Below are 27,695 nucleotides of genomic sequence, written 5' to 3'. Positions count from 1 at the left end.
CTAAAGAAAAAAGCACATAAAATCAAAATGACAATTTAAAATATAAAAATAAATGTTAAATAAATATGAACAAATTCTATAATATTATATAAATAATGCTAAAATAGCACTTATAAAAAATTACAGTACATTGCGTTCTGCTTCTAAGCACAATTTTTTAGGTAAATGATCATCTCAGAATGCATGGTAGGTCTGTCTTGAAAAATCTCTATGACCAAAAAAAATCTCTATATTAAGATAATTTCTCTATGAAGAAAATGAATAAAAATGTTACTTTCATGTAGACAGGAGTCATCATTTGAGGCCAGCCAGTATACAATTTACATCTGATAGACAATGAGGCCGAGGCTGAGATCTGGTTGTAAAGAGCATAGATTAAAGTATTTTACCTAAGTCATTTAAGTCATTTACCTAAACGTTATATTCATAAACACAATGGCCAATTCATGAGATGTATAGGAACTATAGAAGGAATCTTCACATTGAGTGACTGGCATATAAAGATAAAGGATTTTTTCTTTGTATATAAAGGTGAAGACATTAAATCACTATTCCTCTGTACATCTTTAGGCTCTAGTTGGAGAGAAGACATGTTACCAGTCTGTTTGCAGTTATGCAGGCCAGATCATGTATCTGGGAACAAAGGTAAAGCCACTCATGATAACTCTGAACACAAGCACAAAACAGCACACAAGAATGGACTTTCTACATTGCTCAAATTTCAGTTCTGTGCAAGCTTCCAGTATAGTATAGTAAAGCACAAACATTGTGGTAGTAAGGAAATCCTTCTGTCATATTTCTAACTGCTAATCACAGCTAATTATATTATAGTCCAGTGCTATATTTGGTTACATGATTTTAAGTGCACCGACCAGGTATTGTGAGGTAAATGCTGATCATTTTGAGATGTTTCTGAGCAGAACTATATATATACACACACAGTTGAGCAAAAACGTATTTAGTCAGCTACCAATTGTGCAAGTTCTCCCACTTAAAAAGATGAGAGAGGCCTGTAATTTTCATCATAGGTACACTTCAACTATGAGAGACAGAATGGGGAGAAAGAATCCAGGAAATCACATTGTCTGATTTTTTAAAGAATTTATTTGCAAATTATGGTGGAAAATAAGTATTTGGTCAATAACAAAAGTTAATCTCAATACTTTGTTATATACCCTTTGTTGGCAATGACAGAGGTCAAACGTTTTCTGTAAGTCTTCACAAGGTTTTCACACACTGTTGCTGGTATTTTTGGATGTTTTGGGGCTGTCGCTGGGCAACACAGACTTTCAACTCCCTCCAAAGATTTTCTATGGGGTTGAGATCTGGAGACTGGCTAGGCCACTCCAGGACCTTGAAATGCTTCTTACGAAGCCACTCCTTCGTTGCCCGGGCGGTGTGTTTGGGATCATTGTCATGCTGAAAGACCCAACCACGTTTCATCTTCAATGCCCTTGCTGATGGAAGGAGGTTTTCACTCAAAATCTCACGATACATGGCCCCATTCATTCTTTTCTTAACACGGATCAGTCGTCCTGGTCCCTTTGCAGAAAAACAGCCCCAAAGCATGATGCTTCCACCCCCATGCTTCACAGTAGGTATGGTGTACTTTGGATGCAACTCAGCATTCTTTCTCCTCCAAACACGACGAGTTTTTACCAAAAAGTTATATTTTGGTTTCATCGGACCATATGACATTCTCCCAATCCTCTTCTGGATCATCCAAATGCTCTCTAGCAAACTTCAGACGGGCCCGGACATGTACTGCCTTAAGCAGGGGGACACGTCTGGCACTGCAGGATTTGAGTCCCTGGCGGTGTAGTGTTACTGATGGTAGCCTTTGTTACTTTGGTCCCAGCTCTCTGCAGGTCATTCACTACGTCCCCCCGTGTGGTTCTGGGATTTTTGCTCACTGTTCTTGTGATCATTTTGACCCCACGGGGTGAGATCTTGCGTGGAGCCCCAGATCGTGGGAGATTATCAGTGGTCTTGTATGTCTTCCATTTTCTAATATTTGCTCCCACAGTTGATTTCTTCACATCAAGCTGCTTGCCTATTGCAGATTCAGTCTTCCCAGCCTGGTGCAGGTCTACAATTTTGTTTCTGGTGTCCTTCAACAGCTCTTTGGTCTTGGCCATAGTGGAGTTTGGAGTGTGAGTGTCCTTTATACTGATAACGAGTTCAAACAGGTGCCATTAATACAGGTAACGAGTGGAGGACAGAGGAGCCTCTTAAAGAAGTTACAGGTCTGTGAGAGCCAGAAATCTTGCTTGTTTGTAGGTGACCAAATACTTATTTTACAGAGGAATTTACCAATTAATTCATTAAAAATCCTACAATGTGATTTCCTGGATTCTTTCCCACCATTCTGTGTATATATATATATATATACACAGTCATGGCCAAAAATATCGGCACCCTTGGTAAATATGTTCAAAGAAGGCTGTGCATTGTTAATCCTTTTGATCTTTTCACAAAAATGTAACCTTTCATTGGATAATAAGAATTTAAAATGGGGGTAAATATCATTATGAAATGTTTTTCTTAAATACACACTGGACACAATTATTGGCACCCCTAGAAATTCTTATGAGTAAAATATCTGAAGTATATTCCCATTCATAATCACAATTTTGAGCACTCCTGGGTGATTATGAACATGAAATTATCCAGCCATGGCTTCCTGTTTCATAGAAATATAAATAGGAGGGAAAACAAAGCCCAAATTCATCCATCACAATGAGAAAAACCAAATAATATATTTCTGATGTGCTGCAAAAGATAACTGAGCTTCACAAATTAGCGAAGTGGCTTTAAGAAAAGAGCTAGATCAGTGAAAATTCCCATTTCCACCATCAGGGCAATAATAAGAATTTCCAATCAACATAAAATGTTACGAAACTGCCTGGAAGAGGACGTGTATCTATATCGTCCTAATGCACGGTGAGGAGAATTTGAGTGGCTAAAGACTCCAAAGACCACAGCTGGAGAATTACAGAAAATAGTTGAGTCTCGGGGTCAGAAGACCTTAAAAAAATAGTCAGACATCACCACATGTTGTTTGGGAGGGTTTCAAGAAAAATTATCCTAGCTCATCCAAAAACAAACTCCAGCATATTCAGTTATCAGACATGACTGGTACTTTAAGTAAGTCGGTTTTAAGTCGTGACGTATTGTCAAGTATGGTGACCCATACTCGAAATTGGTGCTCTGCGTTTAACCCATCCACTACACAACAGTGAGTAGTGAACAAATGCACACACACACACCGTGAACACACACCCGGAGCAGTGGGCAGCCATTTATGCTGCGGCGCCAGGGGAGCAGTTGGGGGTTCGGTGTCTTGCTCAAGGGCACCTCAGTTGTGGTATTGAGGGTGGAGAGAGCGCTGGACATTCACTCCCCCCACCTACAATCCCTGCCGGCCGGGGACTCGAACCCGCAACCTTTCGATTACGAGTCCAATTCTCTAACCATTAGGCAACAAAAAATTAGCTTTTTAGCAGTAAATTTGGTGAACAGGGATAAAAATGACCCCATGTGTACAATTAAATATACTGCTGTATTTTTTATGTTGTGGGCCTATATTTTTGTTGGAGGTCCTGGACATCTTGTTTAGACACATGGCATCATGGATTCTATCAAATACCAACAGATAAAAAAATGTGACTGACTCTGTTAGAAATCTTATAATGGGCCATGTTTGGATCTTCCAACCGTACAATAATCCAAACACAAACCTCAAAAACAACACAAAAATGGGTCACTGAGCACAAAACCAAGCTTCTGCTGGCCATTCCAGTCCTCTGACCTGAACCCTGTAGAAAATGAGTGAGGTGAACTGAAGAGGAAAAGCACCAACATGGAGCTGGGAATCTGAAGGGTCTGGAGTGATTCTGGATGAAGGAATGGTCTCTGATCTCTTGTCAGGTGTTCTCTAACCTCAGTAGGCATTATAGGAGAAAATTTAGAGCTGTTAAACTGACAAATGGAGGTTTCAAAAAGTATTTAATAAAAGGGTGCCGTTAATTGTGGCCAATGTGTATTAGAGAAAAACATTGATTTCATAATAAAATGATATTTCCCCCCCATTTAAAATTCTTATTATCCAATGAAAGGTTAGATTTGTGTTAATTTTTTAAATAAAGGATCAAAAGGATTAACAATGCAGGTTAATTTTCACAGCCTTCTTTGATCATATTTAACAAGGGTGCCAATATTTTTGGCAATGACTGTATGTATATTATCTTTATATACATATAAATTATCTTTATTTAAAAAATTATCTCCCTTGGACCCCCTTTTGCCTTCAGAACTGCCTATATATATAATATACTGTATGTGTGTATATATATATATATATATATATATATATATATATATATATATATATATATATATATATATATATATATATATATATATATATATATATATATATATATATATATATATATTCATGTGTTCTTTTTGCCAAATGGAAACTGCTTAGAACGAAATAAAATACTGTTTAATAAGAGTAAACAGTGCTGTGGGCAGCTACATCATTAAACAAATTCATGCTCTTAGCTCTGAATTTGTATCCAATTTGACAAAATTGCAAAAACAAGGGTGCTACAGAATCAGGTACAGTCTCAGCAGTCAGCATGTGACATCTTAAGAGCCTGCGGCAATGCAAGGACTAGAGCAACACAAAGAGGTTGTAATTCTGAAAGTTTACTCTGAGAATATGCTTTGATCTTCTTTGTTTTGTGAGAGGTCTCTTACACTAATCGATTGAAAATGGAAGAGGGGTGACCTCAGTTACTTTGTTTAGTTTGTTTACTTATACTATATAGGGTAAAAATTGCCATTAAAGATATAAGAGTTTAATGTCAGTATCTAGTATTTGTTTTATAATATAGATGCTCTAACAACAGTAATATAGGACTTCATACTTTTATTATGAGACAAATCTAATCCGTCATACTTGGGTGAATTGTCCATCACAAGCGACAGTTTGCCAGGGTAAAACATCCAACAACATCCACAAACGTGTAAACTCTTAAGAAATGTTGATATATTCTCTGTTTACATCAGATTTTGTCTAAAAAGATTCAACCTCCATTATGTTTCTCCAAGAAATGATGCAATCTGTGTTCATGGTATAGAACTGTACATGATGCCATAAATTACTCTCAGAAACAAAATGAGCTTGCGTCCAAGCAGTGCAGTCAGATTTTGTGACATTTTGAGAGATACATGTATATCCTATAATTTATCACCGTAAACTGCCAGCCTTTGGCTTCGTGATACATTTTTGACAGACAAAACATTTAGCTAATGAGAAAATGATTTTTAACAATGTGTTGGATGTTTATCTCGGTAAAATGTTGAACGAATTGTCTGAAACTGGCTAGTGAAAATTCCATCTTTAAAAAGCTGATTTGATGATATTAGTCATGTATATTAAACTAATTAAAGGAATAGTTCACCCAAAAAAAATAGCTGAAAATGTACTCCCCCTCAAGCCATCCAAGATGTAGATGAGTTTGTTTCTTCGTGGGACAGATTTGGAGAAATGTAGCATTACATCACTTGCTCACAAGTGGATGCTCTGCAGTGAATGGGTGCCGTCAGAATGAGAGTGCAAACCTCTGATGAAATATCACTATAATTCATTACTTCATTTCAGTCCATCAATTAACATTTTGTGATATGAAAAGCTATGTGTTTGTAAGAAACAAATCCATCATTAAGATGTTTTTGACTTCAAATGGTTGCTTCTGACCAAAATATGAATACGTAATAATGGTTCTTCTGATTAAAAAGTCCGTTCGCTGTTGTCCTCTCACATCAAAATCCACCAACATATTTGTTTAGAACTGTTTGTAAATAGTGCTTGATTTCTTTCCTTATTAAGTGAGACAACTTTGTCACTGGAGAAAGCAATAGAGCACTCATTTTAGCCAGGGGCCTGTTCCATAAAAGACGCTAAGAAAAGTGGGGATTAAAGTCCAAAACCTGACTTGAAATAACCTAACAAATCAATCGGGACTAAATCGGTTTCATAAACCACAATTCAAGTTCACGCAATCTGACTAATTCGATCCAGGTTCAATGAGTCAGGATAATGTGACGAACACGCGTATTCTGAAGCAGCCCTTAATGTCGATCATGGATCAAATCGATCCACCATAGCAAACAGCGAATATTTGTGCTGTTTAACGCATTTGAAACATTGTGTTTTCCTCAGTGCATAACTGACACGTCACAGGTATATTTTTTCTCTGTAAATGTCAGAAAGTCATGCAATATATCCATTTAGCTGTCAGGAGTGGGCGGGGCTTACGCGAGTGAACGATCGCTGCGGCGCGCATGCGCGCTACACAGACAGAGCAGGATAGAATAATAGTGCAAGAATTCTGAATAAAATATACATTTTGCTAAAAATATTTGTTGTTGGACATTAAATGTGACACATAGAATTTTAATCCTACATTTAAGTGTATTTTTATGATAGCAGTAACTGTTAATCGAATGTAAGCTGGCTAATAGCCTACAGCAATAGCTCAAATGAGTTAAATGTGTGTTCCTCTTATCAGTTAATACGTACTCGGATTTCTATTATTTATTTAAATTTTTAATTTTCACTTTTGATTGTGTTTTTATGCTTTAATGCTTTAAAGAGCCATTTTAGATTGTAATGTTTTAATGTTCTAATAACCATAGGTACAGCTGTCATAAATTCAGAGAGAAAGGCTGCATGGCTAGAAACTTCTGATCAACTGAATGCACTAGTAGCCACAATGTTAAAATGTCATTAGCCTACATTTTGGGCACAATACATTAAATATATACATTAAATTAAATAGCCTTTTTTTTTTTTTGTTGATTATTTAAGGTGTATTTTCGGTATATTCTGTATATCTGTTATTTTTGGACCGATAATAAATTCAACTGATTGTATGTGAGAGAGTCAGTAGTAATATTGATGCGTTCCTATTGGTCAGTGTTAGAGGAGCTCAGCTTAGCCTGACAGTTAGCTTGCTCCGGACCAGGTTAGTTTGCCAGCGTAAGTTGCCACAGTGACTGAGCTTGAGCTATGGTAATTTTGCTTTCAGAAACCAAATCAAGTGAAAATAAGTCAGAATTGTTTTATGGAACAGGCCCCAGAAGTGACAGTTTAAAGTAAACAAAACAAACAAAAAAAGTTGAATGATGGATTTGTTTCTTATAAACACAATTTATAATTTCACGACACTAATTGATGGACTGGAGTCGTGTGGATTACTTTAATTACATTATTGTGATGTTTTTGTCAGCTGTTTGGACTCTTATTCTGACGGCACCCATTCACTGCAGAGCATCCACTTTTGTGCAAGTGATGTAATGCTAAATTTCTTCAAATGTCTGTTTCCATGAAGAAACAAGCTTACCTACATCACGGATGGCCTAAGGATGAGTACATTTTCAGCAAATTTCCATGGTTAGGTGAAGAATTCCTTTTAAAACTTTTGATCTGAACTAGATTATCAGGAATTAAGCCAGTCACCATGTCACTCCATGTGTTGTCCACAGCAGAATAATCTTCTCATGTATTCATCTTATGAAGATTTGCAAAAATGAATACATGGGATTTGCAAGGGTATCTTGTAAACTCTCAGTCTGGTAGCACATGTTGGGTGGCCTGTGTTCAGCTGTAAGTTTGGCTGACTCCTCCAGGGCCCTCTGACTGAGCTATGGCACACTCAAGTGCTATTATGCTAATCACACATCATGCATATCCTGAATATTCATTGAGGTCTGCTCTCCGTGATGTCCTCATTGAACTTCCTGTTACCTGCAGCCAGAGGGAGGGAAGGGAAGAGAAATGAAGGAGAGAGGGGCAACTGGAGGGAGGGGGAGAAGGAAGGATTGCATTAAAATTGCCTGTGGGTCATCCATTAGACATGGTAGTGGGCCAGCTCTGGGAGGTCACATTAATTCCTGTGGCCTGTATCATTTCCCCCAAGTGCTGCTTATTTAATAACTCAGCCAGTGCTTGAATAAACATCTAATGTGACCTTAAGTTTTATGAATGATTCAAATTTTATGCTCTATTAATACATTTAATGGCAAATACATATACTTCACTGGGCTTTGTTCATTTTCACTGGTCCATTCTAAATATAATAAACGTTTTAGGGGGCCAATTAAAAAGTATAATTTTATATTATTAATATTATTATTATTTAAAGCTTTGGGGTCAGTAAGGTGTTCAATGTGAAAAATGTGTTAAAGTAATGTTGTAAAATATTATTAAAAATTAAAATAACTTTATTATTATTAATTTAACTATTATTGTTGAAAATATATGTATATGTGTATATATATGTATGGTATTTTAAACAACTGGCACATTTGGTGGGGAAAAAATAATTATATATATATATATATATCTATATCTATCGATCTATCAAATTTTTTTCTGTTCTTTTTTCCCCACCAAATGTGCTAGTTGTTTAAAATACCACCATTCCTATATCAGCCACATATAAAATTTGGTAATGTATTTAAATCAGTACAATTTGCAATAACAATGTTTTGTTTTGTTGATGTATTTTTGTGATGAGCAATTGAAGATATAGCAACAGAGCAACATCCATCTGGTAAAATTGACAGTTCTATCATTTGGCTCAAAACTCTCTTGCACTGCTCTGGGTGATCAGGCCTCCCTTGTTGTTCAGCCCCGTTTCAGATTTGTTAATTAATCCCTGTTGTTTTTTTGTTTTTTTTGTAGTCTGTGCACATCATGACCCTGAGGAACTGGCGTGAGGTAAGGCATCATTTTATAGCACATCACAAATGTTATATCTGAGTCACAATAATGAATCTGATAGTAATGGGACTTCTGCCGTCCTGCAGCGTGTAGACCATCTGTTGAAGCAGGAGAAGTTCATGGAGGCTCTGTCTCTTGCCTGGTCCTTCCACGAGGGTACCGCCAAAGCTGTACTAGGTCGGTCCTTCTGTTCACATCCACTCTAAAATCTACGCTTCTGTTGAACCAAAAGACTGTTATTTTCTCAATTTCTGTGAAAATGATTACAGTTTTCAGACCTCAAAGCTTTTAATTTGTAATTATGCAAGTTACAAATGATATAGTCTTGCATTTTCCAAGAACTTCAGAATTCTTGTACGAAAGGATTTCGAATACTGTTTGATAGAATTAAGATTCAAATGCTTTAATGATACCACAAAATGCAGATACTAATGTAGAACTAATGTTTATGTAACAGGTTTATTTGCAGACCCTGCAAAGAGAAAAGGAGTGGTTGCAGACAAGGTAAGATTCTTGTTAATGCAGTGACACTGCTGTACATACATCTTTCCTTCAATTAAAAAACAAACAAACTCTTGTATCCACCTTTTTCTTCCCGTAAAAATGGGCTGGGCCATTTGTAAATTCTATGGGTCTAGCTTCCGGTCTCATCTGTGTCCAGCTATTTTTAGCTGCACAAAACAGTTAGATTTGCTGCTTGATATTGAAAATTGGTGTCTTACCATATTATTTTAATGCATTATCTTAATTACGAACACACTGGTTTGTAGTGTAAACACTTTTACCGTTTACTGCACATTTTTATTCTTCTCATTATTTCCCTATAGCAGTTAATGAACCGGCAGTCTTGCCCATAGGCTTACTTTATACAGGTGGATAGGAAGCAGTTGGAACAAGGGATGCACAATCTATGCACTACCTGTGAAATATTTTAGAACACCTCCATGTTCTAAATAATAAAAAGAGGCTTGTGTATGCCATGACATACCACCGAGTACTGAAGAAGGGTTGGAGGTCTTATGGACCAATCTTTGTTCATCACAGTGTTTTTTTATGCTGCAAGTAAAGTAAGCCCTCATTGTGTGACATCAAACATGGAAGTGCAAGCGTATTGGTCTGGGACTTTTTGCTGCATACAGTGTTGCCAACCTTAGCCGAAAAACAAATTGCAGCACCCTCTAGTTTACTTAATCTTAGTAAGGGTTTCATCCTTCAACAGGATAATGGCCTAAAACAGTAGAGTAGAACAGGATAGTAGCTTGGTTGAGCTGGTATGGGGTTTAAATCCATTGATTAAAAATATTTGAGCTTTGTTCTCTTAAGGATCCTATTGGAATCCCACTTCTTTATACTGTGAATTAGTTTTTTCCTTATTGAGACAGTATTTGATTTTCCTGTATAACCGATTTCAAAATTAATTTATCTGTAGCGCTGTAAATGATAGTTATGATGGCTAAATTAACTTGTGCAAATAAAAGACAACGTTCTCTGATGATTTTCTTTCTTCACAGATGGTGGAAATTTTGTTACAGTATTTGGATCGCTCTCTGAAAAAATGTCCAGAGCAAGGGAAAATCCAGGTGATGGAACAGCACTTCCAGGTAATGGGTCACCAATAGAAGCCCTCTCAAATGGGGTTATCTTATCAGTTTTCCATATTATGAGTATTTAAAAACGTAGATATTATTTAACAAGTGACTAAGACAGAGCTGAAGACTTTTTAGCATTATAGAGGCTTTTTAGAGAGGTGAGGAGAGCAGACTGAGAGCGATGTAGACAGTCTCCTTTATGTCAGTCTTTAGGCCTGTGGCATCCTTTTTTAAACCGCATCTCATCATAAGATGGAAACCACATACAATAATGGCCCACTAATGTCACCTCTCCCCTTCCTCTGGGTCTCGCTCGCTCTCCAGTTTCTTTTTGCCATTAAGAAGCACTCTGTCATCACAAAAATAAGGCACTCACCATGGCCAAATGTCAGATTTAGCTCTGTATATCTAGGGCAATGTGGAATGTTATGCTGCTATAACTGTGTCTGTCAGACACACTTTCAAAGTCAGTTTTACCACGAGAAATTTGCATATTTAATTACTTCACCCATATTCGTTGGATTGTGTTTCTACTGGGATATATATCAGATAAAAAAGATTCACAATATTTTTAACATTTATTTGTTGCTTATTTATTGATTCTATAAATCTGCATTGTTCTAGTTCTGTAGAAATCTGTTAAGCTTTCTTCCAAGTTCTACAAACACATTTTCTAGTTTACTTTGGTAGCCCTGATGTTATTAATACATTTTATTATCATGAATTAATGAATTCTCACTATCTTTTTTCTTGTTCTTCTATTCCTTCAAACCCCATCGCTCCATCTTTTCTTGCTGCTGCTTGTTCTTTCTCTCTTCTCCTCTGCAGGACGTGGTTCCTGTCATGGTGGATTATTGTCTCCTCCTGCAGAGAACGTGAGTGTGTACACACCTCTTTTCCTGCACACATACAGTACACACACTATATAGCATGCTGTTATATGTGTGTACTCTGAACCTGTTGTTTTTCTGAGAATCATCCCAGAATTTGCAAAACAAGCCTGAAGCATTAATTAAATGTTCTGGTTTCAATATAATTTAACCATTAAATCATTTACCACTGAAAATCATTTCAGACCCTTAGTAAAAAAAAAAAAATGGATTAAAAAAAAAAAAATAACAACACTACCATTCAAAAGTTTGGGGTTGGTAGGATTTTTTAAAATATTTTTAACATCATCTGTTCATCAAGGCTGCTTTTATTTGATTAAAAATACAGTAAACAGTAACGTTGTGAAATAATATTAAAGTAATTGTAATTTAAAAGAACAGTTTGTAATATATTGTAAAATGTAATTTATTCCTGTGATGTCAAAGCTGAATTTTGTAGTGGCCATTACTCCAGTTTTTAGTGTCACATGATCCTTCATAAATCATTCTAATATGCTATTTTGCTGTTCAAGAATAATTTCTTATTATTATCAACGTTGAAAACAGCTGATTAATATTTTTCTGAAAGCCATCCATTTTTCGATTCTTTGATGAATAAAAAGATTTCAGATGTAGATTTTTTTCTGTAATGTAGGTCTTTCCTCTCACTTTTTTTCAATTTATTTAATTTAATTAAAATTTAAAGAAATTGTGGAAAAATAATTCTCACTGACCCCAAACTTACTAATTGCTTACTGACCTTAATTGTATAGTTATTGTGTAATATAGTTGTATCAAAATTTTCAACTTGAACTATGGAGCTTAAATTGCTTTGAATTACGTAATATGAATGACTGGGTTAATTAATTAATTAATTCTTTCATTCTTTCTTTGCACATAGCACTGGTGCTAGAGTTGGAAAGTTGTATGCTACAATATGGCCTGCACTACAAGTGTAAAACATCTTTTACTATTTCAGAAATAAGAATGAAAATTTAAAAGATTCAAAAAGGTTAAATTGTCATATTTATTTTAGACTTTTATTTACAAGTCTGGAATGAATGATTTTGCAAGTACTTTTATCGTATCTGAATGTCAATCATTTTAAAAGTGCAATGTACGAAACCGCTTATAGACAAAGTTTAAGTTATTTTCGCACACTGCTTTGTGACAATATATTGAGCTTTGATACTATGTATAAATAGGTGAAATATATAAGTGAAAGGAGTGATAGAAATAATTATAGAAATTTTCATCATTTTCAGGTGTAGTTTTTTTTTTTTTGTTTAGAATATAATTGTTTGGCTAATTCTGATATGTTTCCATCTTGAGAGCATGACGTTCATGCGTGACATACATTGAAGTGTGATGAAGAGCAGATCTCTGCACCTCGATTAACCCGGCTAAAACTCCCTATCATGTTAGCTCCACGCCCTCAGCACAATTTCAGCAGCAGTTCTCAGATCAGCGGGATGCAGCACCACTGATCACCCTTCCCTCAACCTCCTGCTGTTCCTATATAAGTCTAACCTCTTTATTCAGCCACACAGAATTTCTAGCAGTTTTGCCAAAGGATAATCTTCCGGTGAACAACATTGACCTACATTTATTCTGAGCTGGTACTTTGATGGTATATTGTGGTAATACCACAGTGCTTTGAGCTATACCATACTGAATACTAGTATGCTCAATCGAATTGCTTTGGAATGGTCAACTAGTCATCCCACAACCGACCGATGATTAGAGTAGTCCAGTGGTTCAGGATCTTAAGGTTTTTAAGAATGAGAGAAGTTTCAGGACAGTTATTTGTCGAATACCTATATCATTGAATACCTATATAAGTCCTGTGAATAATACTGTTCAAGAGCTGCATTTAGTATCTTCAGCAGTGGCTCTCAGGCTTTCCTCCAAGATCCTACATTGTCCAACACAATATTCATGCCCCTCTCTCAGTATAGGCTTCCAATATGGTATGCAGTTATGACAAAGCAGCTTTTCAAACCTTTTTTTATTAACAGAAGAGAGCGTTGTGTCTAAATATGTATTAACTACAATTTGTTCTGTGATTCTAGAAGTTTTAGGAACTGTATTTTCTTTGATTACAGTAGTTGCTGATTTTTAGCTATGGATTTAATTATTGATATTGATTATGCGTTTTGAATTTTATTTATTTATTTTTTATCTAGAGCCACTAACACTTTATTAGAACTTTTTAGCATTTTAATTTAGATTAGAGATAGATTAAAAATACATACACAAATACATATTCACACTGACACAATTTCGTAATTTCAGCTCGACATGCCACCAGAGTGGAATAAAAAATAAATCAGACAAGATGAAATTGAAATGCAGATTTTAAGCTTTAATTCAAAGGGTTGAACAAAAAAAACACACAAAATGCTTAGGAATTACAACCATTTTTATACACAGATCCCCCCCCCCCCCCCATTTTCAGGGGCTCAAATGTAATTGGACAAATAAATATAATCCTAAATAAAATGTTCATTTTTAATATTTTGTTGAGAATCCTTTGCAGGCAATGACTGCCGTAAGTCTGGAACTCATGGACATCACCTGAGACTGGGTTTCCTCCTTTGTGATGTTTTGCCAGGCCTTTACTGCAGGCCTGACTTCAGTTGTTTTTTGTTTGTAGGTCTTTCAGCCTTTCAGCCAAGTGAAATGCATACTCAATCAGGATGAAATCAGGAGATTGACTTGGCCATTGCAGAATATTTTTTATTTTTTGTCATCATCCATTTGTACTATGAAGCGCCGCCCAATCAACTTTGCTGCATTTGGCTGAATCTGAGCAGACAGTTTATCCTTATTAGGGCTGTCAAAATGGCTGAAAAGCTAAATTCGAATTGTGTACTTAAATATTATCAAAATTCGAATTATATTTGAATTTAAAAGGCATAATTTCAGTTAGAGGGAAAAAAGCCTTTGGCTTCTCTCCTGAGGCCACAAGAGGGCGCATCGAGCAAAATATTACTAATCCACGGTTCTTCAAAGCATTAAAATAACATGACTATCTTTGAAAAAGTGCATAATGTTTAACATAATGTTCAACCATATATAATTAATTAAGTTGCTTAATTAGAAACAAAACAGCATCATGTATACACAGTTTTATACAAAGCACGGAAAACCAATCACAAAGAGTAACGTTACTTTTTCATTTAAAAACATGAGATGCAGTGGAATGGGGAAAGACCCACCCATAAATTGTTTTTTCAAAGTTGAACTTACAATAATTTTAAATGACTTTCTAAATGTCCGACTCTCTTTTGGGAGACGTGACTGCAGCGATGATAGATGTCTCTATAAATGCGCAAAATATGCGTTGTGTGTGAATGGCTTGGTTTCAGTTTTGACGTAAACAACATCTCCACATTGACGTTCTCTTTTTCCGCAGTATTTTTAATGAACAACGTATCCAGTGGGTTCAACTGGATAGGCTAAAAAAAAAAAAAAGCATTAAAATGCAGTGACACCTACCTACATCGTCATCGCATCTCGTGCGCCACTTATAAGGCTGCCTGACGCACACCTAAAATGTGGATTTTTATTTTAAATTTGGCGAATATTTGAAATTCTAATTTTTTTTATTATCAGCCCTAATCCTTATACACTTCAGAATTCTTCCAGCTGCTTGTATGCTTTGGATCATGAGCTGTTCCAAGCGTTCTCCATACTTTTTTTGTTTTACATCCTGTCTTTCTGGTACAGGTTGATCTTAATTTCTGCTGTCCAAAGAATGCTTTTCCAGAAGTGGTCTGGCTTTTTTTAGATGTTTTTTGGCAAAGTCTAATCTGACCTTGTTGCATCTTGTGGTGAACCCTCTGTATTTGCTCTTGTGATGTCTGCTCTTGATTGTAGACTTTGACAGTGACATGTCTACCTCCTGGAGAGTGTTCTTCACTTGGCTGAATGTTGTAAAAGGGATTTTCTTTACCATGGAGAGAATTCTCCAATCATCCACAACTGTTGTCCTCTGTGGACGTCCAGGCTTTTTTATGTTGTTGAGCTCACTAGTGCGTCCTTTTTTTCTCAGAATGTACCAAACTGTTGATTTGATCACTCCTAATGTTCCTGCTAATCTCTCTGATGGATTTGTTTTGTTTTTGAAGCCTAACAATTGTCTGTTTCACTTGTATGTAGAGATCCTTTGACAAAATGATGTGGGTTCACAGCAACAGCTTCCAAATGCAAATGGCACACTTAGAATCAACTCCAGAACTTTAACCTGATTAATCGATGTAGAAATAATGAAAGAATAGCCCACAACTGCCTATGAAACAGCTTTTGAGTCAATTGTCCAAATACTTATGCTCCCTTGAAAAAGGGGGTAGGTATTAAAGAGCTGTAATTCCCTAACATTTCCTCCAATTTTGATGAATCGAGAATGTTAACTTTAAGCCCATCTTCATTATATAACTGTAACTTGAATATGTTTTGGTCAGCAGATAAAATAATAAAAATTGTGCCTGTGTCCAAATATATATTGACCTGACTGTATGTACAGGTACATCTCAAAAAATTTGAATATCATGAAAAAGGTCAATATTTTTTGTCACTCATTTCAGAAAGTGAAACCCATATATTATATAGATTCATTACACATAGAGTGAAATATTTCAAGCCTTTATTTCTTGACATTTTGATGATTATGGCTTACAGATAATGAAAACCCAAAATTCAGTGTCTCAGAAAATTAGAATATTACATAAGATCAATAAAAAAGGATATTTTAAACAGAAATGTCAGGCTTCTGAAAAGTGGGTTCATTTCTATGCACTCAATACTTGGTTGGGCCTCCTTTTGCATGAATTACTGCATCAATGCGGTGTGGCATGGAGGCAATCAGCCTGTGGCACTGCTCAGGTGTAATGGAAGCCCAGGTTGCTTTGATAGCGGCCTTCAGGTCATCTGCATTGTTGGGTCTGGTGTCTCTCATCTTCCTCTTGACAATACCCCATAGTTTCTCTATGGGGTTCAGGTCAGGCGAGTTTGCTGGCCAATCAAGCACAGTAACACCATGGTCATTGAACCAGCTTTTGGTACCTTTGGCAGTGTGGACAGGTGCCAAGTCCTGCTGGAAAATGAAATCAGCATCTCCATAAAGCTTGTCAGCAGAAGGAAGCATGAAGTGCTCTAAAATTTCCTGGTAGATGGCTGCATTGACTGTGGACTTCAGAAAACACAGCGGACCAACACCAGCAAATGACTTGGCAGCCCAAATCATCACAGACTGTGGAAACTTCACACTGGACTTCAAGCAACATGGATTCTGTGCCTCTCCACTCTTCCTCCAGACTCTGGGACCTTGATTTCCAAATGAAATGCAAAATTTACTTTCATCTGAAAAGAGGACTTTGGACCACTGAGCAACAGTCCAGTTCTTTTTCTCCACAGCCCTGGTAAGACGCTTCTGTCATTGTCTCTGGTTCAGAAGTGGCTTGGTAGCCCTTTTCCTGAAGACGTCTGAGCGTGGTGACTCTTGATGCACTGACCCCAGCTTCAGTCCACTCCTTGTGAAACTCTCCCAAGTGTTTGAATCAGCTTTGCTTGAAAGTATTTTTGCTTGTGGACCTTTTCCTACCCAAATTCTTCCTTCCAGTCAACTTTGCATTTAATATGCTTTGATACAGCACTCTGTAAACAGCCACACCTTTCAGTAATGACCCTCTGTGACTTACCCTCTTTGTGGAGGGCGTCAGTGTTCGTCTTCTGGATCAATGCCAAGTCAGCAGTCTTCCCCATTATTGTTGTTTCAAAGAACAAGAGATAAATTTATACTGTAGGGATGGTCATTAATTGAAACTGAAATGGAAATATTTTGAGATACTGATTTTTGACTTTCATGAGCTGTAAGCTCTAATCATCAAAATTAAAACAAAATTTTTTTTAAATGTCTTACTTTACATGTAATGAATCTAAAATATATGAAAGTTTCACTTTTTGAAATGTTACAGGAAAAAATGAACTTTTTCATGATATTCAAATTTTTCGAGATGTACCTGTATATGTATATAATACATTAATTTACAATATTATACAGACCTTCTTAAAGCTGCTGTAATTTCAGTGCCAGTATGATCGCCAAATAGAATTGTAAAAAAAAAACTAAAGTTTAATACTGTGCCCATTTTGGTAACCCATCAATTGATCAGTTTGGCATACCCCTATACTGAATGATGAACATATTCATAGACCATGGTATTTAAGTGGTATTTTAAAAACAAATCATGGATTTAACATAGTACTTATTCAAATAATCAGTGTATGAACATTGTGCTTTTTATTGGTGATTTGTTCTTTGTTCTTAGACTCTAAATGAATTTCATGGTTGGGTAAACAAACTTAGAATTGAACATTTGATTTGTACGCGCGCACACACATTATTCAAAACTAATTAACATCTGATGATAAACCCATCCTCACATGAGGACACTTACAAATCGGTATTGGGAAAATAATATAACTTTTCCTGTTTTGTAAAAAATTATTACTGAATTCAGAACATCTTTAGAAATAGCTTATAGTTCATAAATATTTTTTTTTCTCTTTCTGCACTTCTCATCTTATTGTCATAGTGTTTTTATTGCCTGTGGCTCATGGAGACCTTGCAATAATACACACATGAGCACGTGCATGCATACACATGCACAAACACACAAAGACAAACTGGCATCTCAATATCCTTGGGCCAAACTCTCAGACATCTCATTACTGCCCTGCACTTTCTCTCATGCTGATTATCATCTCCATCTGTTCTCTCTCTCTAGCAATGTGTCAGTGTTAGTCAGTGTTAGCAGATAACCTCATCTCCCCTCAGATCCAGGACCAGTGTCCTAAAGCTTTGCCCCAAAGTATGTTAGTGAAGTGCAGCAATAGCAGTTTTTCCTCTCTGCTGAAAGCCTCCAGATTCACTCCAGGTTTTCCATTTTTGTATATTTCAAGTTTTATTAATGTTAAATAAATATTCCTGGTACAAGTGAAGATCACTTGGCAGCATTTCTGGCATAAAGTTGCTTAACACAAAATAATTTCAACTTGTCCCTTGTCATAGCACTTGCATATTATTGCTCTTTTGTTGGTTTTGATTGCCTCTATTGTCATCATTTGTAAGTCGCTTTGGATAAAGTGTCTGCTAAATTACTAAATGTAAATGTTTTCAAAGATCACCATTGTGCAGAAGCATATAGTACAAAGTAAATGTGGCGACTTTTTGGAGTATTTCAAATCAAAGGGGTAGTTTTTGATTTTCTAAAATCCCTTAAACTGATTTGTCTGTATAAACTTTACTGCTTAAACTATTAAGCAGTAAATTCTTTTTCATCCTTTATGGTCGTTTTAGGGGTTAAGTTGTCAAATTGGTAAACCTAACTTTATATATAGGTTGGCAACAGTTTGAGATTTCAACATTTTCAGCAAGGTGCTGAAAACATTCCATGACGTTGGAAAGATGCTCAATTGGATTGAGATTTGATGACATTGGCGGACATTTAAGTATAATGAACACATTTGTCATGTTCAGGAAATCAGTTTAAGATGATTTGAGCTTCGTGACATGGGGCCTTATCCTGCTAGTCATAAAGGGAAGGACGTGGTCAACAACAATACTCAGGTAGGCTGTATTGTTTAAACAGTGCTCATTTGGCATTAAGAGGACCAGTGTGTTCCAAGAAAATATCTCTTCATCATTAGACGACCCCCACTTGCCTGAACTGTTAATACAAGGCAGGATGGATCCATTCTTTCATGTTGTTTACACCACATTCTGACTCTAACATCCAAATGTTGCAGCAGAAATCGAGACTCATGAGACCAGGCAACCTTTTTCCAGTCTTCTATTGTCCAATTTTGGTGAGCCTGTGGGAATTGTAGCCTCAGTTTCCTGTTCTTAGCTAAGAGAAGTAGCACCCAGTGTTTTCTGCTGCTGTTTAGACTTTGACTTTTTTACGCCTCTAGGGCCAGGCTTTGGGCCAATTTTCACGTCATAGTTCAGATGCGGGTCGGGCCTCGGGCCTGTTTTAGGCTTCTACTTATTTTTATATTTTAGACATCCATCAATTAGTGATGAAAACATTTGCCGCGCTGGTGGAAACAACACGAGACCGTGCCGCGACTGTCAAGAGCGACTCGACGGTGTTTAGAGTCCCACTGCAGCAGCGAGTGCCGTCAGCACAGCTGAAGAGTTCTGCGTTCAAATACACGCAATAGGCTGAAGCTTGCTGCAAAGTCCCAGCAAAAGTAATTACCATGAATGTGTGGGGGGGGGGGATAGTAAGGATATATTTGAATTATTTACTAAAAAACTAGTGTTTTCTGTGTCAGTGTCGCAAAGATGAAGATGATGATCCTGACTTGCCATCTCCTCATTAGCCGCACCTTTAGAGAAAAGTGCATCTTCACGGATTATGATTATAATGAAAGAGTTTTTGTTTTTATTTATTTGGTTAAGTAGTAATTTAAAGCTTTCTATAGATATATTTATCATGTCTGTGAGGCATGTATTCGCTGACTTACGGTTCATTTTTGTGAAGTTCACCTGTTCAAGACGAGACGGCGCATTTTTTTTTTTCTTTATTTTATAAAATTATTTTATATATCTTATAAAACGTTTTGTTGATATTGCGAGTGCACACAAATAAATGTAGACCCTTTACAGTTACGAATGATGTATTACTCTTACTTTTATGAGCTAAAATTGCGGCGTAAATTGTTACCATTGAAAAAAATGCAATTGATTGCGCTGGCGCCTCCATGTCCTGCACTTTAGCTTCCACTCTCCGCACAAACTACTGGATGCAGCGCACATTTATCTAGGTTTAATGTTTAAACATTGTTATATGCTTGAACTGTTTTCATATATCTATAGATTTTATTTTAGGCAAGTCTTGATGATTTGAGAAGGCTAAATTGATCAAATAAGGCTATGATCAGCCTGCCGGTCTGCCACTGGCCGCTTGGTCGCTACTTTAAGAAAGAAAAAAATGTATTTAACGAACAAAAAAAATGCTCCAAACGTTTTTCTAAATTAACTTAATTAAAAAAAAACGAAACGAAAAATAATCACTTTGCCATTACATACAAAACTGAACTATTTTAATAGCTGAAACAGTATAATCTGATTTGGGAGAAGGAGAAAAAGGCTCTGATTGGTTAGCTGGTCCAGTGTGTTGTGATTGGCTAAACTGTCTCTACTGCGCGTCTGAACGTCCCGCCCCTCGCCTCAGCGGCATGTGCTCCTGTTGTATTGTAAACAATGGCGTCGTCTATATTGCTTATCAATTTGAGCCCAAATTAGACGTAGAGGATATTAGTGAAGAGGATCGCACAGAACCTGTGCAAGTACGGCTTTTAATGGTATGTTTTTTTGGTTCATGCTTTTAGATACGCTGTTATTTGTAAGTGCTACCGCTTCTGTTAGCTTTATATATATATATATATATATATATATATATATATAGATATATATATATATATATATATATAGATATGGTTTTGTCCTAATTAAAGCCTTAATACAGCACGGCAACCGCTCGCGCGTCCATGTATAACGCTTCTCATAGCTATGTGAAAATAAGTGTATAATTGGAACAGTTTGTTGGAGCTGATCTGACGATCTGAATGAGAGAGAGAGAGAGATGCAGAGCAGGGTGATGTGAGTAACAGTATTATGAACTGCTGCTTTAAAACATATGATTTAAAAATATATGATCGGACCCGGTAAGTAACTCGTTGTAGTCCCTTACCAGTTTTTGTAGGCATTAAACTGACAGAATATAGAAGATGATATCTCCGTTTGCATTGAACTTTCAGCATCGTAACTTTGCAGATATTGTTTATGCACAAACAGCAACATTACACACTAACTAACGTTAAAAAGTGAAATCGCAATCAACCACCTCTTTCAAAATCACCTTTCTTTCCCGTTCTGATCCTTGGTTTGAACTTTAGAAGATCATAGGTGTGTTTGACTTGAAGCGGTGCTGCGCATAATGACATCAAAGTACCGCAAGACCGATAAGAGAGCAGACGGATCCTTAAGCTTTCGAATCGTTCTCGCGGTACTTTGATGTCATACACTAATCATTCTGCACAGCGCCGCTTCAAGTCGAACACACCTTATGTCTACATGCATAGATGCATTGTGTTGCTGCCATGTGATTGGCGAATATTTGTGTTACTGAACAGGTGCTCCTAAGAAAGTGGCTGGTGAATGTATTTGTGCATTAAATTATAGTTGTCAAAGGATGTATGTGTATTTGTGTAATGTACTGAGAGCTTTTAAAAGCTTGTATGATGAATTGCAGTGTGCATTTGTGGGAAACTTTGACAGTGTGTCTTACCACACCAACTTTTTAAAGGGATAGCTGACTGAAAAATTGAAATTACCCCATGATTTACTTACCTTCTGCCATCCTAGGTATATATGACTTTCTTCTTTCAGATTAATACAATTGGAGTAACATTAAAAAATGTCCTGGCTCTTTCAAGCTTTATAATGGCATTGAATGGGTGTTGATATTCAATAGTCCAATAGAAGTCCAATAAAGTGCAGCCATCCATCATGAAAAGTGCTCCACATGGCTAGCGTAATGTAAGGTCTAGCATAAGCTCTGGTGAAAATATGCTAGTCTTGCCAAGAACCAAGTTTTGTTTCAAGCAAAGGAAAACCAGTCTCTTCTTGGCTTATATCAAAATCCTCTGACATTTTTCTTTACAAATCCTTGTTTTGTACTAATTAATGACTGGTGTTTTGTTTTGCTCTCTCCTCTGCGCTTCCACGCTTGTCACTTTTCAATGGAGCTTATGCTACACCTACGTCACCCACCACTCTCTCGTGAATGTGCAAACAACGGTTAGCGGAAGCTAGAGATTACGGTTTATAAAGTTTTAAATATGGACATTATTCTTACACAAACGCATCCCTTCACTTCAGAAGGCCTTTATTTACCCCCGGAGCCACGTGGAGCACTTTTTATGAAGGATGGATGCACTTTATTGGATTTCAAACTCTCAACACCCATTCACTGGCATTTTAAAGCTTGGCAGAGCCCAGGACATTTTTTTTAAATATAACTCCGATTACATTCGTCTAAAAGAAGAAAGTCATATATACCTTGGATGATTTTAGGGTGAGAAAATAATGGGGTAATTTTCATTTTCAGGTGAACTATCCCTTTCAGCATTTTTCAAACCTGTGGTAAGCACCATAAAAATCTGAGTTAAAAATAGAGGGTTTCATGACATTTAAACTCCTGCATTTGTATACTGGTACTGAAAAATATAACCCGAATTTGAATAAAATGAAAACTAAAAGACTTTCAAATCACATGAGCCAATATTTTATTCACAATAGAACATGGATAACATAACGAATGTTTAAACTGAGAAATTTTACAATTTATGCACAAAATGAGCTCATTTCAAATTTGATGCTTGCTACAGGTCTCAAAATAGTTGGGACAGGAGCATGTTTACCATGGTGTAGCATCTCCTCTTCTTTTCAAAACAGTTTGCAGACATCTGGGCATCGAGGTTATGAGTTTCTGGAGTTTTGGTGTTGGTCAAATTTGGTTCCATTCTTGCCTGATATAAGTTTCCAGCTGCTGAAGAGTTTGTGGTCACCTTTGACGTATTTTTCATTTAATGATGCGCCAAATGTTCTCTATAGGTGAAAGATCTGGACTGCAGGCAGGCCAATTCAGCACCTGGACTCTTCTACTACGAAGCCATGCTGTTGTAATAGCTGCAGTATGTGGTTTTGGATTGTCCTGCTGAAATATGTTGTCTCGAGGGGAGCATATGTTTCTCTAAATCATGGATGGGCAACTTCGGTTCTGGAGGGCCACTGTCCTGCAGAGTTTAGCTTCAACCCTAATCAAACACACCTGCTTGTAGATTTGTAGTGATCTTGAAGACCTTGATTAGCTGGTTCAGGTTTGTTTGATTTAGGGTTGGAGCTGAACTCTGCAGGACCGAAGTTGCCCATCCCTGCTCTAAATCCTTTATATACCTTTCAGCATTCATAGTGCCTTTCAAAACATGCAAGCTGCCCATACCGTATGCACTTATGCACCCCCATACCATCAGAGATGCTGGCTTTTGAACTGAACGCTGATGGATGCTGGAAGGTCTCCCTTCTCTTTAGCTCGGAGGACACAGCGTCCGTGATTTCCAACAAGAATGTCAAATTTGGACTCGTTTTACCATAGAACACTTTTCCACTTTGAAGCAGTCCATTTTAAATGAGCCTTGGCCCACAGGACACGATGGCGCTTCTGGACCATGTTCACATATGGATTCCTTTTTGCATGATAGAGCTTTAATTGGCATCTGGTGATGGCACAGCTGATTGTGTTTACCGACAGTGGTTTCTGGAAGTATTCCTGGGCCCATTTAGTAATGTCAATGACCGAATCATGCCGGTGAGTGATGCAGTGTAGTCTGAGGGCCCGAAGACCACGGGCATCCAACATAGGTCTTCGGCCTTGTCCCTTACGCACAGAGATTTCTCCAATCTCTCTCTTTTGATTGTTATGCACTGTAGATGATGAGATTTGCAAAGCCTTTGCAATTTGACATTGAGGAACGTTGTTTTTAAAGTATTCCACAATCTTTTTACGCACTCTTTCACAGATTGGAGAGCCTCTGCCCATCTTTACTTCTGAGAGACTCTGCCTCTAAGACATCCCTTTTTATAGCTAATTATGTTACAGACCTGATGTCAATTAACTTAATTAGTTGCTAGATGTTCTCCCAGCTGGATCTTTTAAAAATGTCTTGCTTTTTCAGCCCTTTGTTGCCCCCGTGCCAACTTTTTTGAGACCTGTAGCAGGCATAAAATTTGAAATGAGCTCATCTAGTGGATAAAAGTGTAAAATTTCTCATTTTAAACATTTATGTTCTCTGTTATATTGTGAATAAAATATTGGCTCATGTGATTTGGAAGTCTTTTAGTGTGATGAAGACGAGCCCACCAGCTCGCCTTCGGGGAAAAATGTGAGTCCGTGAAGGGATGTAAAAATGATGGCTCACTCGCAAAAGCACTCTTGTGCAAGGTGGAATTTATTTACAGTGCCAGAAAGATTGTCCACAGTGAAGAATATGTACAAGTGTACCCAAATATGACAAAAATCCAAAGTATCAAATAAACAACAAAAGGGAAAAATAAACCAGAAAATAATCCAACAATGATATATTCCATAAACAGGTATCCACAATATACGAAGGGTTTTGCTTGAGGCACCGCAGTAGCACTCTTGCATCGACTTGGTAAACAAGTACTGTCTCTATGTTTGGCCTCGGCGTATATAGGCCAAACCCGCCCCTTTTTTGGGCCATACCATTCACTGGTAAGAATAACATTTAACACACAAATACCACATCTATTCGTTATCTATTATACTTAATACTAAATCACTTCCAATCTATTTATATATATAATAAACACTTAGTCCACTAACACATAATACATTTAACACATAATTTCCACACTTAAATACACCTATTCATACTAGACAATGGTTTCGCCAGCTTCCGGTTGCGCTGCGCGGCGCGACCAATCCCGAGATGTCATAATCGGCTGCCGCTTGTTTGTTCGGTTTGGTCGGCGCGGTGTTTCCCGCCGGAAGACTGACTACGCCCACACAGACAAACATCACAGGGACGAAACGACACGACAAGTGCAGTGTAAGTGTATGAAATGACTGGGAAATTGATATGTACAGAGGAGAGGGCTGCAATGGGAGAATGTCCAGGTGCTATCAGGATTGCGTGTGCACCCGCTACTCTGATAGCGGCAACGGCTGGGAGGATGAATGAGGTAAGTAGTGGTGTGTGTGTGTGTGCGCGCGTGCGTGCGCCAGTGCTGCTTCCCCAGTGGTGGCAGCTAATGTGACTTTATCACATCACCTTCCCCCTCTCCAAGCCGCGTACTGGCCGGAAACCTGGACAGGTAGTCGGCTACCACGTTGAGTCTGCCAGGTCGATGCCGTATCTTGAAGTGGTACGGCTGCAGGGCAAGGTACCATCGTGTGACTCTGGCATTGTGGTCCTTCATGGACTGGATCCAGGTTAGGGCTCGGTGGTCAGTTTCTAGATCAAAATCTCGACCAAGGAGGTAATAGCGCAAGCTGTCCAGGGACCACTTGATGGCGAGACCTTCCTTCTCGACCGCCGAATATCTTGTCTCCCTGGGGAGTAGCTTGCGGCTGGTGTAGACAACTGGCCTCTCTTCTCCTGCGCTTCCCTGGGCAAGGACTGCTCCAATCCCTGTTGCGGACGCATCCACTTGTACCAGGAACCTCTGAGAGAAGTCTGGACTCTGCAGGACTGGTCTGGAGCACAGTTTTTGTTTTAGGCTATTAAAAGCTGTCTCACAGTCATCGGTCCAGGGAATAGGGTTTGTCACAGTCTTTGACAGCAGGTTGGTCAGAGGAGCCGCGATGGAGGCAAAGTTTGGCACAAACCTCCGGTACCAGCCCACCAGTCCTAGGAACGACCTCACTTCCTTCTTGGTCTTTGGTTGTGGGCTCCTTTGAATTGCCTCCACCTTGTCCACCTGTGGTCTCAGCTGTCCGTTGCCCAGATGATACCCCAGGTAGTTCGCCTCTTGCCTTGCCCACTCACATTTTGCAACGTTTAATGTCAGTCCTGCTTCCTTGATCCTCTTTAGGGTTTGCTGGAGATGTTGAAGGTGCTCTACCCAAGAGTTACTGTGGATCACCACGTCATCCAGGTACTCCGCAGACCAGTCTTCACATCCTTGGAGTACCCGGTCCATCAGCCTCTGGAACGTGGCTGGTGCCCCGTGAAGGCCAAAAGGAAGGACCGTGAATTGGAATAGTCCTAGAGGTGTTCGGAATGCAGTGTAGGGTCTGGACTCAGGGTTGAGGGGTACCTGCCAGTACCCCTTACACAGGTCTAACGTGGTGATGTACTGGACTCTTCCAATCTTCTCCAGCAGCTCGTCCACTCTTGGCATGGGGTATGCATCAAACTTAGATTGGGCGTTGAGCTTGCGGAAGTCGATGCAGACACGCAGTGATCCGTCCTTCTTGGGTACGATCACCATTGGGCTGCTCCACTCGCTCATTGAAGGTTCAATTACTCCTAGCTCCTTCATCATCTTGCTCTCCTCCTTCAAGGGTTCCACCAGCCTCTCAGGCACCCGGTAAGGACGTTGACGTGATGGTGATGGATTGGAAAGGTGGATGGTGTGATGGGTCAGCTCAGTCCGTCCAGGCCTCTGACAGAACAAAGCAGGAAACCGGCTCAAGAGGTGCTGCAGTTCTTTCCTTTTGGAGTCTTCTAGGTGAGTTAGACTCACCACAGACGGCTGTCTCTTTACATCCTCTGATTCCTCTTCCTCTTCCGCCTCCACCTTCCTTACCAGCAGTGATGTTTCTGGTCCCTTAACGGGTGGCACCTTCCACTCCTTTAAAAGGTTCACATGGTAGGTCTGCCTGGTCTTGCCCTTGTCTGGATGATGAACTTCGTATGTTACTGGCCCCATCTTGCGGACCACAGTGTATGGCCCCTGCCATTTAGCCAGTAGCTTGCTCGTTGAAGTTGGCAACAGGAGTAATACCTTCTGCCCAGGTTGAAACTGTCGTAGCCTGGCGTGTTGGTCATACCATCTTTTCTGCGCTTGTTGTTTTTCTTGGAGGTTCTCTTTAGCTTGTTCTCTGTACTGTTCCAGTCGGTCTCGCATCTCCAGCACGTACTGCACGATGCCTCTCTCCTCCTTGGATGAAGGTTCCTCCTCCCAGCCTTTCTTCAACAGGTCCAGGGGTCCTTGTACCTGCCATCCGTAGAGGAGCTCGAATGGCGAGAATCCCGTTGATGCTTGGGGTACCTCTCGGTAAGCGAAGAGAACAAATGGTAGCCACTTGTCCCAGTCTCGTCCGGTGTCTGCAACGAACTTCCGAAGCATGTTCTTGAGAGTTTGGTTGAACCTCTCCACAAGACCGTCTGTCTGCGGGTGGTAGGGAGTTGTTCGGATGGCTGTAATGCCCAACTGCTTATTCAGCTGCCCCATCAGCCGTGACGAGAAGTTCGTTCCCTGGTCCGTGAGTATCTCCTCAGGTATGCCGACTCGGGAGAAGAGTTGAACCAGGGCATGGATGATCTTAGGTGTGGTGATAGAACGGAGTGGGAAGGCCTCAGGATACCTTGTGGCGTAGTCGCTGACTACCAGGATGTAGCGATACCCAGCACTGCTCTTTTCCAACGGCCCCACAACGTCCATGGCAATCCGCCTAAAAGGTGCAGAGATGACAGGGAGAGGTTGCAGGGGTGCTCTGCCCCGCTGGGACACAGCACTTGTCTTTTGGCAGATGGCACATGTGTTACAGTGTGTTTGCACGTCAGTGTATAGTGTGGGCCAGTAAAATCGTGAGCTAATGCGTGTGTATGTTT

At 38.6% G+C, this 27,695-nt stretch overlaps 1 protein-coding gene across 2 annotated transcripts in view; it reads left to right on the top strand.

Moving 5' to 3' along the window:
- Positions 1-27,695, top strand: part of vps8 (VPS8 subunit of CORVET complex) — a 147,710-nt gene that overhangs the window by 23,722 nt on the left and 96,293 nt on the right. For both annotated transcript variants that reach the window (XM_079423477.1, XM_079423476.1), the window contains 6 exons: positions 571-645; positions 8,762-8,797; positions 8,887-8,977; positions 9,258-9,304; positions 10,312-10,401; positions 11,218-11,264. In XM_079423477.1, coding sequence (XP_079279603.1) covers positions 571-645; positions 8,762-8,797; positions 8,887-8,977; positions 9,258-9,304; positions 10,312-10,401; positions 11,218-11,264 — 386 coding nt within the window. The remainder of the gene's footprint in view (positions 1-570; positions 646-8,761; positions 8,798-8,886; positions 8,978-9,257; positions 9,305-10,311; positions 10,402-11,217; positions 11,265-27,695) is intronic.

This window comes from Barbus barbus, assembly GCF_936440315.1.
Source record: "Barbus barbus genome assembly, chromosome: 8".
Classification (NCBI taxonomy): domain Eukaryota; kingdom Metazoa; phylum Chordata; class Actinopteri; order Cypriniformes; family Cyprinidae; genus Barbus; species Barbus barbus.
This window is presented reverse-complemented; position numbering and strand designations above follow the sequence as displayed.